General features: G+C 44.0%; 1 protein-coding gene across 2 annotated transcripts in view; it reads left to right on the plus strand.

Moving 5' to 3' along the window:
* Positions 1–301: 301 nt before the first annotated feature.
* LOC144259558 (ADP-ribosylation factor-like protein 8B) overlaps positions 302–19,633 on the plus strand; it is a 50,952-nt gene continuing 31,620 nt past the window's right edge. For both annotated transcript variants that reach the window (XM_077807843.1, XM_077807842.1), the window contains exons 1-2: positions 302–436; positions 8,268–8,348. In XM_077807843.1, the coding sequence (XP_077663969.1) occupies positions 314–436; positions 8,268–8,348 (204 nt within the window). In that variant the 5' untranslated portion in view covers positions 302–313. The remainder of the gene's footprint in view (positions 437–8,267; positions 8,349–19,633) is intronic.

Here is a 19,633-nt window from a genome sequence, read left to right on the forward strand (position 1 = left end):
TTCCCCGCCCCTCACGTGACCCCCCCACCGCCCCTCAATGACACCCCCGCAGAGACCCAGCCTATCACCCCCAGGCTCATCCCCCCCCCCTTTCCCGCAGCCCACGTGCCGCTGAGACCCGCCCGGCCGCGCCGTCCCGAGCCCCTCCCAGTCTGCGGCGACTCAGCCAGCGGCAGCCTGGGGAGAAGGGCGGTGGCTGGGATCACGTGCGTCTGCCCGCTCAGCTGCTCCGACTCCGGTGCTGTCCCCAGCGCAGCCGCCGCAGCGACCGGAGCCGCCGGAGTTGGGAGGCGGGACGGGGGCGCTGGCCGGGATGCTGGCGCTGGTGGCCCGGCTGCTGGAGTGGCTGCGCTCGCTGTTCTGGAAGGAGGAGATGGAGCTCACCCTGGTGGGGCTGCAGTACTCGGGCAAGACCACCCTGCTCACCGTGCTGGCGGTACGGCCCCGGCCCCGGCCTCCCCGCGGCGTGGTTGTCGGTCTCCGGGAGAAGGGGGCCATGGCGCTGGCCCTCCGGCGGGTTGGGGGGGGGGCTGGCTCCAATGAGGCGGGGGAGGGGGGCTCTGTCTTGTGGCTGTGCCTTTAATGAGATGGGAGAGTGTCTGTAGGGCAGGCGGGGGAGATCTGTGTCTGGATGGGTGGGGGGCGGCGTCTCGGGTGGGGGTGGTGCGCCTCTTTAAGGAGGCGGGGGGGGAGGCTGTGTCTGGTACACTGTCACTGGGGTTGGGGGGGGTGTCTCTCTTTAAGGGGGCAGGAGGACCCTATCTGCTGCCAGAGGGCCGTGTCTGGGATTGTCTCTCTTTAGGGGAAATGGAGGCGGTCTGTCCCTGGGTTTGGATGCAGCAGGCCCCCAGCCCTGCCTGCTGGATGAACCTTGCCTGTGGTTGGTTCCCCCTCCTTGGGAGTGAGCCCTTGGGACGGTGTGTAGTAGTACTGTGGTTTGGGGTCTGCGATCCCCTGGGGGGAGAGGGGGGAGGCTGCAAGCAGGTTTCAGGTGGTCTGCCAAGCATGGCTGGCATTAGACTTGCTACGGCCCAGGACAGAAAGCCGAAGCCCTGCCACAGGGTATTGCAGCTCAGGGCCCCAAGTCCCACTGCCCCAGGCTGAAGCTGAAGTCTGAGCAACTTAGCTTTACGGTTTCCCCTGTAGTGTGGGGCCCCAGGCAGTTGCCCTCCTTGCTATTCTCTAATGCCGGCCCTAGCCTTTATATGCAGAAAAACAGTTGTGGCACAGCTGGGCCAGTGAAGTTTTTATAGCCTGTTGGGTGAGGGGGCCCCAGAAGGAAAAAGGTTGAGAACCCCTGTAGTAGTATATGGGGGAACATGGCTTGTATTTGAAGCTGGAAAGCAGATGGTAGCTAGAAAATTTGTTAGGATTTCTAGTGCCTTGTAGCTGAATGCCTGGCATTGCTCTTCCCTCCTGCTCACCTCCCCATGCCCTCAGGAGAGAGGGTTATTGCTTGTGGTGAAGTCCTCATCCTGTCATAAGATCTCTGTAGTGAGTGGGGGATGGGAAGAACCCTGGGACAGTGATCATTTTGCAACTGCTTTAATATCACACCAACAACAGATGTGAGTTTAAAGTAGGTTAGAGATGAGAAAATAGCTATTTGATTATCAGGTTCATCTATCTCACTCTGAATCCCCCAGGCAAAGGATATTTGTACATTATACAAAGTCACTTTTTCTACAATAAAATAGTGTTTGTTTTATATAAATCATCACAGCAACACCGCCTATCTAGCCAAAATTCACCTGATAAAATAATGTTCTAGTCTGTCACTGAGACTTTATCACCACCTTCACTGAATCCCTTCAGTGACTCCCACTCATCCATCACATCAAGTTTTAAACTTTTTTCACCTTACTTTCAATAGGTTTACATCAGCTTGTGTGTCTGATCTGCAGTATTATTGTGTCCTCCTCACACGATGCTGCCCTTAATGTCCTGTTCATCTCCTCTTCTCATTTCCACTTACATGCCCTTTTCCATTCTGTCCCTGTGCTTAGAATGCCCACTCCATATCAGTTTGTCAAACCACCACTCTTCACATCCAAGTCCTTCCTAAAGATTTGCTTCCCTGATGCCAAAAAGTACACATTGAATATTGAGCTGTTTGGAACATGGAATACTTATTTTGTAGGAAATTCCAAAATCTATGTAGAATAGGAATGTAACAATTTTTCAAAATGTTCATTGGAGTAAAATTCTGTAAGTTCATTTTGGAAGAATTCAAATGACATTTTGACTGTGTCCAAACATTTAGTTTTGACTTTTATAACAATGCATAAAAGTCTTGTTGATTGTAATGGAATATAAAGATTGAAAGATTTTTACTACTATGTCATGGCAGCCAAGGAACTAGGTAATAGGCAAGCTGGCCAGCAGGTAGCGATCTGAGGAGCTGACCAGTGTTCCCTCTTAATTTTTCCCACATGTGTGCGGAATGAATTTTGTTATGTGCACCAGTACAAAGGTGATGTGTGACACATCACCTCCATATTGGTGCACATAACAAAATTCATATGTGGGGGTGGGGCTGAGGGGTTCAGGGTGTGGTAGGGGGCTCAGGGCTGGGGCAGAGGGTTGGGATGTGTAGGGGGGTGAGGACTCTGGGGTGGAGCCAAGGATGGCAGGTTCAGGGCTGGGGCGGAGTGTTGAGGTGTGGGGGGGGGGAGTGAGGGCTCCAGCTGGGGGTGCAAGCTCTGGGGTGGGCCCAGGAATGAGGAGTTTGGGGTGCAGGCTGCCTCAGGGCTACAGTTCTCCCAGTTCTCTCTCCCTGCAGCACCACCTGTGCTGGGGCTGCAGGATAGGCTCCTTTCCCCTGGCTGTGGCAGGTCCAGGCCAGGGCTAGGGGAGGGACGCCTCTTCCCCTGGCCACAGCAGGTCTGGGGCTGTGCTGGGTTGGGGCTGGTGGGGAAAGGCATCTCTCCCCGCCGCAGCCCTGAGCGCCTGCACAGCGCTTAATAGGCTGCTGTGCAGCTTTGAGGGCACTTTGGCAACCTGGCTGGTCAACTCCTTTCTGCCTGATTTCTTTCGAAAGTTTCAATGGACTTGACACATTTGCATGGAACACTTTGATTCCATCAAATCAGCATTTTCTGATGGAAAATGTTGACCAGCCCTACCTGTCAATATGTACTGATCAGCTAAACTATCTTGTCTGTCTGTCTATCTATTTATCTATTGTTACTCAAAGTTAATCTTTCCTTTGGGCTTCCTAATGGATCCCATTGTCTCCATTTTGCCTGTCATTGTTACTGTGATAAATGAAAGGGGGGTAGCTCTCTTTTGTGGACACGCAGCCAGCCAGTTAGCTATAGAATCCCTCTTGGTAGCTGTTCTCTACTTGCTTTATCTGTAAATGGTTTAAAAAGTCTGACTGCATGCCTAGGTAAAGGAAAGTGAGTGGGCACCTGACCAAAAGAGCCAATGGGAGGGCTAGAACTTTTTAAAATTGGGGAAAAAACTTTCCCTTTGTCTGTCTGTCCTTTTCTCTGGAGAGAGGAGACAAATAGCAGCAATGCTATAAGAAGCTTTAAGCCAGGTATGGAAAATCATCAGATCATATCTAGAACTACTTATCTGAACCCCAGATATGGGAATGTCTAGGAAGACGCGATTAGAGTTATTTCTTTTATTTTTTTATTGGCTCGTGGACTCCTCTGTGCTAACCCCAAATGCTTTTGTTTTGCTTGTAATCTTTAAGCTGGACCTTAAGAAAACCATTCTTGATGCTTAATTATTATATTTGCTCTTTTTAATTCTAGCAATAGCCTAAGTTCCAGATATATTTTCTTTCTTTTTGTTTTTAATAAAATTTACCTTTTTTAAGACCAGGTTTGGCTTTTTTTGTATGTCTTAAGAGGTTTGTGCATATGGTGTTTAATTAGCTGTTGGCAACAGCTGATTTCCTTTGTTTTCTTTCTCAGCTCTTCCCCAGAGGGTAGGTGAAAGGGCTTGAGGGTACCCCCACAGGAAGGAATTCCCAAGTGCGCCTTCCTAGGTTCTCAAAAGGGTTCTGCACTTGGGTGGTGGCAACATCTACCCATCCAAGGTCAGAGAAAAGCTGGAAACTTGGGAGATCAATACCAGCGTGGAGTGGCCAGTATTAATATTTAGAATCCTTGTGGGCCCCCACCTTCTGCACTCAAAGTGCCAGAGTGGGGAATCAGCCTTGACAGTTAGTACTAACTTATGTTGCGGTATCATCCATATAGACACTTGATGAGTCAGTCCCTACCCTGAAAAGATGGCAGCTTAAGAAGACAGAAAACAGAGGAAGCATGTGAGGAAGAGATTGGGGTGGTGATAAGCACACAACTTCAGTCCACATTTGTTTCTTGTTTTACTTTATAATATGGGGACCAAGGTGCGTTGAAGGGAAATGGCAGCGGGGGTGAGATCAGAGGAGGAAGGAAGCAGGATAGAAGAGGAAAAAGATGAAAGGATGAAGAGAAGCATGCAGGTGTTGGAGAGTGAGGCTAGCAGTGGGGCCACTGGGAGGGTATGTTGTGGGGAAGACCATCAATCAGCAAACAGAAAAGGACGTCTGCAGTTCAGATTGTAAAAGGCAGTTTGCTAACATATCTGGCATTCAGGTGATCTGATGATATGGGCCTCAGCGGTGCTGCTGTTAATCTAGTCTTGTTCTGCTCGCAAGGGCTTGCTATGCCCTGGGGAGTTCTTGCCTGGCAAACAATAAATCATCTTGCCGCTTGCAACCATTGCAAAAATGGAAATAGTCTTACGATAAGACAACAGCACCAGTGTAATAATAAGTGCGGGTGTTAGCGCTTAATGATTTACAAGGAGTTCGCTTCCCACTAGCAGTGTGTTTATGGTGCTCTGTGCAGGTACACTGGGACTGGCACAAACTCTAAACCTTCTGCTGTAGGTTAGAGGAGAACAAGTTAGCTAAGAAATAACACCTTTTGGTCTTGGGCTGCATTTACATTAGCAAACTCTGTGGCTGTAAGTCATCACGTCACAGCTCAACCAGTTGTAGCGATGTTGGAAGTGGAGCACAGACAGGACCCTCAACTTCTTGTTGTCATGTTATGTAATTCTACTCAGAATGTGCTAGACAATATGGTGGTACAAAATGGGCTAGACAATATAGTGGTACTGTGTATGCTACAGTTTCTGCCATTACTATAATCAGTGGAGATACACTACTGAAAAATTACGTGTCTAATTTCTGCCAGCACAGATGCAGTCTAAGAAGAATGTTATGAGATGAATCACTTTTAACCATATTTTCTGATTTGGGGAAGGGCACAGATTGCAGCTATGGAAAAGAACATGTATTGTGTCCTTCAAGTTGGAGATAAGGTATCATGATAGAGAAGGGTTGTTTGGGAACCAGTTCTGAAGTAAACAGTCCATGATAAGTGGTTCACAGTGGATTATTCTTGAATACAATAGACCTGAGGGGATTGGAAGTGTGTGGGCAGGGGGAGGGGACAGGTTGAGTGGGAAAAGAGAAACCATCATGACAAAGGACTGAGTGTATTAAACTCAAACTGTGGTGGACCATAAAACACAGGGATAGGATGTTGTTTGTATTGCAGTAGCTTTAGATCCTTGTTAGGGTCCCACTGTGATAAGCCATGTACAAACATATTGTGAGACAGTCCTTGCCCTGAAGAGCTTGGACAAGATTTTGCCCTGTTCTACCAGTGTAAATCCAGACAAATTCCACTGTATGTAAAGGAGTTATTTGGGATTGAGCCTGTATAACTGAGCAGAATCTGGGCCATTGTTAATGGTAAGAGTGACTGTTAATGAAAATAGTCCATGTAGTTAACTCGGGTTTCAGAGTAGCAGCTGTGTTAGTCTGTATTCGCAAAAAGAAAAGGAGTACTTGTGGCACCTTCGAGACTAACAAATTTATTTGAGCATAAGCTTTTGTGAGCTAGAGCTCACAAAAGCTTATGCTCAGATAAATTTTTAGTCTCAAAGGTGCCACAAGTACTCCTTTTCTTTTTATAGTTAACTCAGTATTTGGAACTATTTAATTCAGTATGCCAAAGCATTTATAAATCCAATGCCAAAGCATTTATAAATTTGTAAGCATGTATAACACAGGCACTCAGACTAGATGATCACAATAGTCACTTCTGGCTTTGGAAGCTATGAAAAATTCATTTCAAAACCCTCAAGCATCAAGTCTTTTGTCTCCTTCAGATTGTCGTTTGTTTTATTGAAATATGATAGAATAAGGATGTCTGACTGCACACCCCTGAATATTTACAAAAACAAGATACGTATCTTGTTTTATCAGACTTATTTTTTTCACTTCAAGGCTCCTTATAGTTCTTGAAACAAATAATCTTATCACAACAGATTCCTTGATAAGAAACTAAACTGTAGCTCATGAAAGCTTATGCTCAAATATATTTGTTAGTCTCTAAGGTGCCACAAGTACTCCTTTTCTTTATATGCTGATTGGGCAACAATTGGTAATTCTTCGTCCCCACTCCCACCCCTCCCAGTCTTTCAGCTAGAAAGTCCAAGATTGTATATGGAGGAGAGAACTATAAAAATGTCTAGCTTGTAACTGTTTCTTTTCTACCATAATAGAAATATCTCAGAAAGATAAAACCAGATATCTAGATAGGAGACATTAACTGTTTGTGGAACCCAATATATACATTGTATCTCCAAACCAGGGCAGTTATGGCTTTTATTTTATTACATATGTCTTCCTTTTTAATATGTCTGATGTATACTTTGCTAATAAAAATGAAAGACTTCCTTTGTTAGGATTAACCAAATTCATGGCTTTTAATGGATTCCTGGCATAACTTTCTAGTTTTTTCCCCAAGATTCCACTATTTGAAGAATAATCACATTTCTTCTGGTTTCTCGCTTTGAAAGTCAGTTCAGCATAAAATAATTATTCAGCATATAATATTGAACAAATTAGACCAACGTCTTTACCGGAAGATTGAAACTAACTAGGCTTTGTCTGATTTTATTGGCATTCCAAATTTCTGCTTCTGTTGCTGCTAGGCATGTGGTTTTATATAGGAGCACAGATACAATTGTGTTTAATGATGATGTTTGCATGTGGAGGCATTTATAGAAAGTGAATGAAGCAAAGAACAAGAGAGGGGACATATAGAAACAAAGGATGGGGGAAAAGCACGGGAGAAAATTTATCCATAAGACTGCCTGTAGAGAAGTTTGGTGTCCTGGGAACAATATACCCTGAACAAACCAAAGAACTAACTAATAGGAGTTGTTTTAATCTGAAAGGTAGAGAACATTAAAAAAATCATCAAGTGAGAGTAACAGATCTTTATTGAAAGTTTTGTGACTTTTTAAGCCCTAGATTAACACGGGTTTTCCATAGTTGGTAGATAAAGGATAGAGCGATGGAATCTTATCCTCTTAACCCCAGTTAATGAAGGGGAAAGATGCAGCAAGTCTGGTATGACCAGTGATAACACTGGGAATCAGTCAGTTGTCAAATGGCATAGAAAATAGCTCCAGTGTAAAGTTGTTAGTGCGAGAAAATGCTGACTATATTTATTAAAGGTACATTTTTGGAGGTGATGGGTGGAGAGGGCATAATGAGTCCTTTACTTAGGTTCTCATTTTTGACCTCCTCCTCTCTCATGGTCTATTTTAGCGCTTTGGTACTGTGGTAAAGTACGCTTTAAAAAAAACCTAAGTTCCTTTATTGTAGCAATGCTCATTTCAACTGTGAGGCACTGGACAGGACTTCCCTTAACTTTGTGTATGAGAGAGTATTTTCCTAAAATTTCCCAAATTATCACTCACTCAGCTCCACTTATTGCAGGAATAAGAACCTGAGGGGAGGTGGTGCTTCCAACACCAAGCTACTCAAAATATCAGTTATTCCCTGCAGCACCACCCACTTTCACCATTGTTACTTTTGGTGGAGCTGAACCTATGGTAGCACTGGTGAGGAACTTTAGGAGAAATATCCTTTAGTGTTGTCAAGGCCTCATAGTAATCCAACAATGCTGCCCTCAGTTTAACTAAAGGAACCAGGTGAAGTGTATTGAGAATTTCTTTGACTACTCAGGATAATCAATCTAGGAACAAGAGGCCAGACATGAGTCAGTTTTCTCACGATGGCAGGACAGTGTGTTAATCAAAGCATTGGTTCATATTATTTTAAATAATTTACGTAATTCTCAATTTATGTTGTGAAAATGAAAGATTATTTAGATTACAAATGATGAATGTATTCTTAATTAGTTATATTAATTATAACTTTTCTTTTTTTTGTTTAGTCAGGGCAGTTCACAGAAGATATGATTCCGACAGTAGGCTTCAATATGAGAAAAATAACAAAAGGAAATGTCACCATAAAGGTAAGTGTTCTTGTTTGAATTATACAAAAGAGGAAGTAACTATTAAAACCAAATATTTTAGCATGGAGTGTGTGTGTGTGTAATATTTAGTGAGCATGGTGAAAATGACTGCAGTTAGAATAATTGATGACAGCTGTCATTTTTGTTGTGTGATATAATAGGATGGACTATTCTTTTTGATAATCTTTATTGAGACTTCTTTTGAATATGCACTCTGGTCAGTTATTTCAAGAAACCAACAGAAATTTGTTCACTTTTATGAAAACAGTCCTACATAGTGAAGAACACATTATTAAAGTAATCAAGCAAACTTAACTCAGTCTATTTAAAAAATAAAGTTAAAACTATTTTCTACACCTACCACTGCATCTCTTTCAATACTTGTGACTTTTCAATGACTCTTATACGTTTGAACTAATCATCTTCTCTGTGCTCTCTTGCTGTGTGAAAAACAGGAAAAATTTACTTGACAATACAAGGATGTAGTGAATCTGACTATATGAAGAGCTGTCCAATGCACAAATTAAACTGAAAATGATGATTTATTTTCTCCAATCTTTTTCAAATATAGTAATCTTACAGTTAAAACATCAGTGCGGGTGAAAAGCAGACAAGTGTCTAAGATGACAATGTTCTTTTTTAGATGTTTCAGATCAAAACATGTCATCTTTTTTTCCAATAAATACATTCTTATTTTATTTGTCACTGGGAAGTCCCTGCCATGCCAAGCCTTCCCTCCATACTTCTTCAAATGGAAGAAGTTCAAAAATTATAGGATGGGCTGAAGGAATTTCTTTTGGCTCCAACTGATCTAAATTAGAGCAGTATTGAATATATTGAAATTACTGTGCTGTCTCATATGTAAACAGTTATCTGCTACTTCTCCTTTTTTCTTGGACCTGTCTTCTCTGTTCTCCTTCATCCTTTCTCCTCCATTTCTTGGAAATTGTCTCTCTTCCCTCTGGATTTGTGGGATTCCTGCACCTGGTTGAAAGCCTTGCCTACTTAGGAAAGTTTGAGAGGGTTTTTGTTTGCTTGTTTTTTAATAGTCTAAGATATTAATTTAAACTGTTGTTAAACTGCCAAAACCTGTCTGTACACTCTTAGGGTATTTCTACACTATGAAATTAGGTCGAATTTATAGAAGTCGTTTTTTTAGAAATCGGTTTTATATATTCGAGTGTGTGTGTCCCCACAGAAAATGCTCTAAGTGCATTAACTCAGCGGAGTGCTTCCACAGTACCAAGGCAAGCGTCGACTTCCGGAGTGTTGCACTGTGGGTAGCTATCCCACAGTTCCCGCAGTCTCCGCTGCCCATTGGAATTCTGGGTTGAGATCCCAATGCCTGATGGGGCTAAAACATTGTTGCGGGTGGTTCTGGGTACATATCGTCAGGCCCCCGTTCCCTCCCTCCCTCCGTGAAAGCAGCAGCAGACAATTGTTTCATGCCTTTTTTTCTTGAGTTACCTATGCAGACGCCATACCACGGCAAGCATGGAGCCCACTCAGGTAACCGTCAGCGTATGTCTCCTGGGTGCTGGCAGACGTGGTACTGCATTGCTACACAACAGCAGCAACCCCTTGCCTTGTGGCAGCAGACGGTACAATAGGACTGGTAGCAGTCATCATCATGTCCGAGGTGCTCCTGGCCACACATGGGTGCAGAGACTACATTAGAAGTGACTTGACCAGGTCATTCTCTTGAGTCCTGCCGTCAGTCCTATTGAACCATCTTATGGTGAGCAGGCAGGCGATACGGATGGCTAGCAGTCCTATTGTACCATCTTCTGCCGAGCAGCCATGAAACGTGGATGGCTTGCAGTCCTTCTGCACCGTCTGCTGCCATCCAAAGATGTAAAAGATAGATGGAGTGTATCAAAACAAGAAATAGACCAGATTTGTTTTGTACTCATTTGCTTCCCCTCTCCCCCATCTAGAGGACTCATTCCTCTAGGTCACACTGCAGTCACTCACAGAGAAGGTGCAGCGAAGTAAATCTAGCCGTGTATCAATCAGAAGCCAGATCAACCTGCTCGTTCCAATAAGAACAATTACTTAGGTGCACCATTTCTTGTTGGAACCCTCCGTGAAGTCCTGCCTGAAATACTCCTTGATGTAAAGCCACCCCTTTTGTTGATTTTAATTCCCTGTAAGCCAACACTGTAAGCCATGTCGTCAGTTGCCCCTCCCTCCGTCACAGCAACGTCAGACAATCATTCCGCGCCTTTTTCTGTGCGGACGCCATACCACGGCAAGCATGGATGATGCTCAGCTCACTTTGACAATTAGGAGCACATTAAACACCACACGCATTATCCAGCAGTATATGCGGTACCAGAACCTGGCAGAGCGATGCCGGGCGAGGAGGCGACGTTCGCACGGTCACGTGAGTGATCAGGATATGGACACAGATTTCTCTGAAAGCATGGGCCCTGCCAATGCATGCATCATGGTGCTAATGTGGCAGGTTCATGCTGTGGAACGCCGATTCTGGGCTCGGGAAACAAGCACAGACTGGTGGGACCACATAGTGTTGCAGGTCTGGGACGATTCCCAGTGGCTGCGAAACTTTCGCATGCGTAAGGGCACTTCCATGGAACTTGGTGACTTGCTTTCCTCTGCCCTGAAGCGCATGAATACCAAGATGAGAGCAGTCCTCACAGTTGAGAAGTGAGTGGCGATAGCTCTGTGGAAGCTTGCAACGCCAGACAGCTACCGGTTAGTTGGGAATCAATTTGGAGTGGGCAAATCTACTGTGGGGGGCTGCTGTGATGCAAGTAGCCCACGCAATCGAAGATCTGCTGATATCAAGGGTAGTGACCCTGGGAAATGTGCAGGTCATAGTGGATGGCTTTGCTGCAATGGGATTCCCTAACTGTGGTGGGGCCATAGACGGAACCCATATCCCTATCTTGGCACCGGAACACCAAGCCGGTGAGTACATAAACCGCAAGGGGTACTTTTCAATAGTGCTGCAAGCTCTGGTAGATCACAAGGGACGTTTCACCAACATCAACTTGGGATGGCCGGGAAAGGTACATGACGCTTGCATCTTCAGGAACTCTGGTCTGTTTCAAAAGCTGCAGGAAGGGACTTTATTCCCAGACCAGAAAATAACAGTTGGGGATGTTGAAATACTTATAGTTATCCTTGGGGACCCAGCCTACCCCTTAATGCCATGGCTCACGAAGCCGTACACAGGCACCCTGGACAGTAGTCAGGAGCTATTCAACTACAGGCTGAGCAAGTGCAGAATGGTGGTAGAATGAGCATTTGGACGTTTAAAGGCGCGCTGGCGCAGTTTACTGACTCGCTTAGACCTCAGCGAAACCAATATTCCCACTGTTATTACTGCTTGCTGTGCACTCCACAATATCTGTGAGAGTAAAGGGTGGGAGAGTTTATGGTGGGAGGTTGAGGCAAATCGCCTGGCTGCTGGTTACGCGCAGCCAGAGACCAGGGCGGTTAGAAGAGCACAGGAGGGCGCGGTATGCATCAGAGGAGCTTTGAAAACCAGTTTCATGACTGGCCAGGCTACGGTGTGAAAGTTCTGTTTGTTTCTCCTTGATGAAAACCCCCGCCCCTTGGTTCACTCTACTTCCCTGTAAGCTAACCACCCTCCCCTCCTCCCTTCGATCACCGCTTGCAGAGGCAATAAAGTCATTGTTGCTTCACATTCATGCATTCTTTATTCATTCATCACACAAATAGGGGGATGACTACCAAGGTAGCCCAGGAGGGGTGGTGGAGGAGGAAAGGAAAATGCCCCACAGCACTTTAAAAGTTTACAACTTTAAAATTTATTGAATGCCAGCCTTCTGTTTTTTGGGCAATCCTCTGTGGTGGAGTGGCTGGTTGGCCGGAGGCCCCCCCACCGCGTTGTTGGGCGTCTGGGTGTGGAGGCTATGGAACTTGGGGAGGAGGGTGATTGGTTACACAGGGGCTGTAGTGGCAATCTGTACTCCAGCTGTCTTTGCCGCAGCTCAACCATACGCTGGAGCATGCTGGTTTGATCCTCCAGCAGCCTCAGCATTGAATCCTGCCTCCTCTCATCACGCTGCTGCCACATTTGAGCTTCAGCCCTCTCTTCATCCCGCCACCTCTCTTCCCAGTCATTTTGTGCTTTCCTGCACTCTGACATTATTTGCCTCCACGCATTCGTCTGTGCTCTGTCAGTGTGGGAGGACAGCATGAGCTCAGAGAACATTTCATCACGAGTGCGTTTTTTTTTCTTTCTAATCTTCACTAGCCTCTGGGAAGGAGAAGATCCTGTGATCATTGAAACACATGCAGCTGGTGGAGAAAAAAAAAGGGACAGTGGTATTTAAAAAGACACATTTTATAAAACAGTGGCTACACTCTTTCAGGGTAAACCTTGCTGTTAACATTACATACATCGCACATGTGCTTTCATTACAAGATCGCATTTTGCTTCCCCCCTCCCCGTGGCTAACAGCGGGGAACATTTCTGTTCAGCCACAGGCAAACAGCCCAGCAGGAACGGGCACCTCTGAGTGTCCCCTGAAGAAAAGCACCCTATTTCAACCAGATGACCATGAATGATATCTCACTCTCCTGAGGATAACACAGAGAGATAAAGAACGGATGTTGTTTGAATGCCAGCAAACATACACTGCAATGCTTTGTTGTACAATGATTCCCGAGTACGTGTTACTGGCCTGGAGTGGTAAAGTGTCCTACCATGAAGGATGCAATAAGGCTGCCCTCCCCAGAAACCTTTTGCAAAGGCTTTGGGAGTACATCCAGGAGAGCCGCGAATGCCAGGGCAAATTAATCCTTTCACATGCTTGCTTTTAAACCATGTATAGTATTTTAAAAGGTACATTCACTGGAGGTCCCTTCTCCGCCTGCCGGGTCCAGGAGGCAGCCTTGGGTGGGTTCGGGGGGTACTGGCTCCAGGTCCAGGGTGAGAAACAGTTCCTGGCTGTCGGGAAAACTCGTTTCTCCGCTTGCGTGCTGTGAGCTATCTACAACCTCCTCCTCCTCATCTTCTTCTTCTTCTTCGTCCCCAAAACCTGCTTCTGTGTTGCCTCCATCTCCATTGAAGGAGTCAAACAATAGGGCTGGGGTAGTGGTGGCTGAACCCCGTAAAATGGCATGCAGCTCATCATAGAAGCGGCATGTTTGGGGTTCTGACCCGGAGCGGCCGTTGGCCTCTGTGGTTTTCTGGTAGGCTTGCCTCAGCTCCTTAAGTTTCACGCTGCACTGCTTCGGGTCCCTGTTATGGCCTCTGTCAGTCATGCCCTGGGAGATTTTGACAAATGTTTTGGCATTTCGAAAACTGGAACGGAGTTCTGGTAGCACGGATTCCTCTCCCCATACAGCGATCAGATCCCGTACCTCCCGTTCAGTCCATGCTGGAGCTCTTTTGCGATTCTGGGACTCCATCATGGTCACCTCTGCTGATGAGCTCTGCATGGTCACCTGCAGCTTACCACGCTGGCCAAACAGGAAATGAGATTCAAAAGTTCACGGTTCTTTTCCTGTCTCCCTGGCTAGTGCATCTGAGTTGAGAGTGCTGTCCAGAGCGGTCACAATGGAGCACTCTGGGATAGCTCCTGGAGGCCAATACCGTCGAATTGTGTCCACAGTACCCCAAATTCGACCCGGCAAGGCCGATTTAAGCGCTAATCCATTTGTCAGGGGTGGAGTAAGGAAATCAATTTTAAGAGCCCTTTAAATCGAAATAAAGGGCTTCATCGTGTGGACGAGTGCAGGTTTACATCGATTTAATGCTGCTAAATTCAACCTAAAGTCCTAGTGTAGACCAGGGCTTATTCTGGTATGAGTACCTTTTTTTCGGTTTAGTTTGGTGGGTTTCATCTAAACCAAAAAAGCCACTCTTCTACTAGAATAAGAGTGTCCACGTGAGTGGGCTATACTGGTATAGCTGTATCAGTATAACTGTCAAAACTTTCCCATGTAGACAAGTTCTGTGCTTGTACAGCACCAAGTACAATAGGTTCCCGGTCAATGACTAGGACTCCTAAGTATTAAAGTTATACAAATAGGAAATAAGACCTTAAACATTGCATTTCAATGTTTTAATATTTTGCATTCAATTTTTAATGTTATTAGCTTGTAGAATAATCATAGGACGAGCTGTTAGGTCCCAGTATATTGAGGTTACCTAAACAATTGCATTATAAAAGATTCTTGCCAACTTTTTTTGAGAAGATCTAACATCTCAGTTATTTGCAGAAGGCCTTTGAAATTAGGCAGAATGAAAGCTCTCAAGCTATAGAAGTATTCTTTTTCTTTTTTTAATGGTCCTTGAAATTCTATTCAATTTTGGCTGAGATATAAACTTAAATATCACAATCTTTCTGCTGTGGTTTGCACTTGTGGGGAAAATTTTGACAGCATGCCAAATAAATAAACATGAACATTCTAAGGCTGGGTCCACACCAAAACACAGCAGCTCTCAAAGTTAGGAAATGTGAGCTTTGCAGTTGCCTCTGAAACATTAAATCTGCCATCTTGTGCATAAACTTTATAATACAGCCTTTAAATTACATGACCACAAACTATTTTTTCTGTACGATCCCTGTCTTTGTTAGTGCAGCGGATGGATGAATAAGGGGCAAGGGGAATCTGGTATTTCCTAAATACCAAGTGTTTCAGTTTGCAACCTAAATAACATTCTGTCAACATAGGGGTGGCTTTTTTGGGGGTATATGATACAATGTATATTACATGAACACAATTGCAGAATATAATCCAAACTAGCCAAATCTCTTTGAAACAAAAAAAGTTCCCTCTGAAGATATGACAAATCTTAATTGATTTACTCCCCAAAATGGGGAACAGTCTTCCTTATTTGAAGTTTTGAGCAACAACCACGTTCTGCCATAATCATAAGGGAATATGTGCTATTTCAAAATATTTCAGAAATACAAAATACTATATTTTTGGAATAAAATGCCTGTTTTTTTCTTCATATTTTAGAAAGAAGGGTAAATGTTGGGCGAGTTATAGAACAAACTTCCCCAAGTTATAAAGAAGGGAATGATCCTATTCTATACTGGAAAATGCTGTGGGAATGCTCACATAGATATTGGGAGCAGCCCAAGAAGAAAATTTCTGCTGTCCAGAAGAATATTTCTGCTGTCCAGTTCTCCTAAATTTCATAGCTTTCCCAGAGTTGGGATAGAGACTGGATGAGCCATTTACCTTCACAAACAAGCACTTGTCATGCTGTTCTGTTGTATGCTATTTTCTCAGATACCAACTTTTTCAGCAACATTGTACTAGACTTCATTCTGCTTCTATAAATAGCATGACTCAGAGCAAGTCTTCCTATTAGTGGTCTGCGGCAAGCATGTGAGAACTGGTGGCAGTTTGTGCAGATGAGATTGATGGCCAGATAAACTTAGTAACTTTGGTGTGGGACTGTCTGAGCAGCTAGCCAAGACTAGCATTACCTACAGCAGCAAGCAGTACTCAGAAAAGATAGAGGAGCTTAAGCTCCTCTGTGACAACACCTGTGACAATAGTAATAAGCCTGGAAAATATGTCTGGTCTATGGAGAATTGGACCAGATCCTCAGAACTCATCCCTCCAACCAGCCCAAAGTGCTATAAGGTTCATTTAATTGCAATGGTAAGGGACAAAGAGGATCAGAAAGAAAACACTAGCTCCGTGAATCAGAGGAGAGAGAGAGCCAACTGGGGGGTGCCTAAAAAACACTACCAGAAACTTTTGGGGGACCTAGGATCTAGAGATAGCGGAGGAAATAGCAACTGAACTGGGAAGAGGAAATAGTGGTTGAGGGACCATCACCTGTGTACAACAGGTATACTGCTTTTTATTCTAAATGTGTACCATAGAGACTGACTTTGTCATCCCCCCCATCCCTGACTTGTGTATTTGTTATTTTCAGGGGTTTTATGGATGCTACCATTAGGATAAATTAAAGGCTAGCCATAACTTCACATCAGTGTCACTACCTGTCATGCAGCACTTCCAGCCATTACTTCCATCAGCTTAAACCGTTCTCCTTACCTTCCCCTTCCCCCACCACCCCTTCTTCATGTCTACAGCACAAGTAGCAACTGCCAAACCCCTGTTTGTCCCACCTGGTTCTACTGCCCCACAGTCAGCATCACCCTTGGTAACACTCAGCCTTTGGCTACATGATCTCGCCATCCCCACTTAGCGTGAAAGTGCCCAGATGAACATGCCCAGCGGTTGCTGTGCCAGGTCATGTGTCTGGACTGAAAATGGAGGACAAGAACAGGGAAAAAAATATTTTTCTTTTGAATAGAAACTGCATTATAAAAAATATACAGATAGGAAATTTTTTGAAAGAGTCTTCATATCGGTCACTGTAGCTAAAATACTCGCATTGCATTGCATGTGCTAGGCCATTGCACCTTATTAGCAATCACAGTTCACTTTTTCTGTTTGATACATGAAGTATTCCCAGGCATTGTGAGAAACAAAGGCTAATTAGGGGGAGCTGCTCAGGCTTTTAGGTTGACCAGCTGATGTCCACCAAGGTCCTCAAAGGTTCTATACCCTTGTTTGCTCATTGAAAGTAATGTGGCTGAGTGTTCTATTTATACATTTTATTTTTGATTAATTGTTTTAATAAAATCGCAAAAACATCCCCAAAGCTAAGATACTGTTAATAATATTCAATAATACTAAGACTAAAGCAATACAACTTTCAAATAAACAAATCGCGGTTGACTCAACAAGTTAGCTTCAATACTGGATTGGAATTAAATAATCAAATTAGTTAGTTGTAAAATTAATACAAGAAGTCTAAATTCTAAGAAGGAATTCAAGGAGGTGGCAGTCCATTTGGCTATATACCAGTTATAAGAAGTTTACCAAAATTGGTTGTATCTATAACTTGAAGATGGCTAAATATTTTGATAATGAAATGAAATTATTACTTTAAGTCTAAACTACTATCTTAGAGCTTCTTCCTTAGATTTCAGTTGCTGTGTAGTGGCTAACCCTTTCCTGCCCTATCCCTAAACAGAGATAATACAGCCCAGACCTAAAAGAACACTAACAAAACTCTTGTTTAGCAGTTGACAGCCGAGAGCTTCAAGTTTCTTAGGACGCTCAAAAGCAGAATGCCGAGCACGCTTTAGTGAATATCTTTTGAGATTGTTTTAGGGCCGTTTAAACCTAGGGAACTTTCTTTGTGGTGCCTTCCCTAGGTGGCTTTTTACAGGCGCTCATACACCCATGCATAAACAACCCTACCTTTCAACCCTAAAAACTAGAGAATAAAAAGGCTGGGATGTCCCCCAACTAATAAAAACAAAGACAAAAATAGAAAAAGTAAAAATAAGATACTGAAGATTAGGGTTTCTTTATTCATGGTCAGCAGTTTAAATAAATCTGACCCAAAATTTTATAAAAATAACTGGAAAGATCCTAGCAACAACCAGCCATTCAACATTCATCCATCAACAAAATTAAAAACAAATTTGAACATATTATGACCAGATATTGTTCTTGCAAACAATACAATTTAGTAATCTTGATATTTATGACCTGGGTCAGAAATCAAACAGCTTATCTTTGAAAGTGTCATGTTGATAAAGAAGCTACTTAAAACCTCTCAAGAAATAAAAACAACTAAAGTTTATAAAAGGTCTCTGTTCGCATATATGCTATTTCTCTCACAGGATATTATGCTAGAAAAGTGTCAGACTGTTAGGTTTGGGGGAATAAGTGAACTATCTTTCTTGTCTATTTTCAAATATTAATTTTTTAGAAATCTAGTGGAGATACTAATGAATCTGAACATTTTTTGCTCAATTTTCTGCAATTATGTCCTAGAACCTTTCATAAAACGAGTGTTTGACTTTTGTAATCAAGGCAAAATTCCTTCCATCCCCACAGAAACTTGCACAGCATTTCCCTTCAGAGAGCTGATTCTGTACTGTCACCTGTATGAATAATTCTAGTGTGAATTTATCAATCTTTCCCCTCTCTCCCTTGCAGGTGTGTTCTGCAAACTGGGTGGGGATGTTTTTCTGAGGCTCCTGTTTGCTTGCATTAACATTTTAGTCCTGTTAGACTCACCACCAGCTGTCCCCTTCAAAGGTGTTTTTTTCCCACCTTCGAGGATCACTTTCTGATAACAATCTAGCACCCCCAATTACCCCTATAATTATGTGCTAATTTTAATTTTAGGTCCTTAAAAGTTCTAGGCCAAGGAGAAAGGGCATTGGAATTGAAAACTGAACTGAAATTGTTATCTTACAGTATTTCTTTGGTTAATTGTGGTTATTTCATCTTTCACTGTAATTGCCATGGCAGTGCTATGGACTTCTCTGAACAGTGGTGGGGAAAGGAAATGAGAGTCCCAGTGATGAAAGCGTTATGAAACAGAGGGCCAGGGAACAAATCGTGTAAGGAAGACCTACTTCTGGACACACACAGTGACATTACTGGGACTCTGAATGTTCTGGGTCAAGGAACCCAAAAAGAAGATTTAGGCAAGAGAACAGGGAATTGATGCAGGACTGTTGGGGCTTGAGAGGGAAATTGATTCTGTTGAGTATATGAGAAGTCAAGAAAACCTGAGTGCCTAAGTGGAAAGTAACCACAGGGAAGGGTACTGGAGTGAGTGAGTGAACCCCGAGGTTGGTGGGAACATGAAAAGATGTGGGGGAATAGAGGAGCCTGAGGGTGGCAGGCAGAGGTATTGAGGTGAGAGGGCCCAGAGTGGGGAGATGTGTGGGGGAGGGGGATAGAGGGAAATTGAGGGAGACCCACAGAAGTGGATTAGAGGGAATTGGAGAGGAGATGTGTAGCTAGGATGATGGGGTGGCAGCTGTGTTGCCAGCTCTTGTGGTATTTTGGTGAGTCCAGCAACTTTGCAGCGTGGGTACTGGTCTGTTGCAATCTCATTGGAAGATCCTGGGAACTCTAACATTTTTGCCTGTGCTGTAACTTTGCTGCAGTTCTGGCTGGAACCACCAGAGGCAGGCACTGGCAGGTTGAGCTGCAGTTCTAGCTGTTGCCAGCAGGGGCTGCCCCTCCACTTGCTGTGGAATCTGCTCCCTCAGTTGAGCTGCTGCCTATGCAGTGCATGGAAGCCCCAGGGGAAGGCAGCTCAGGGAACCAGTGCCGGATTAAGGTATAAGATAACTAAGCTACTGCTTAGGGCCTCACAATGAGGGACCTCTAATAAAGAAAAAACTGACTCCATTTCAAATTTTATCAAAATCGGTTGATGAATAAAGGAGATACGGGGGAAAAAAGATGCTCTCTAAATATAGACATTTTCATTC

This window comes from Eretmochelys imbricata, chromosome 1, assembly GCF_965152235.1.
Source record: "Eretmochelys imbricata isolate rEreImb1 chromosome 1, rEreImb1.hap1, whole genome shotgun sequence".
NCBI lineage: Eukaryota > Metazoa > Chordata > Testudines > Cheloniidae > Eretmochelys > Eretmochelys imbricata.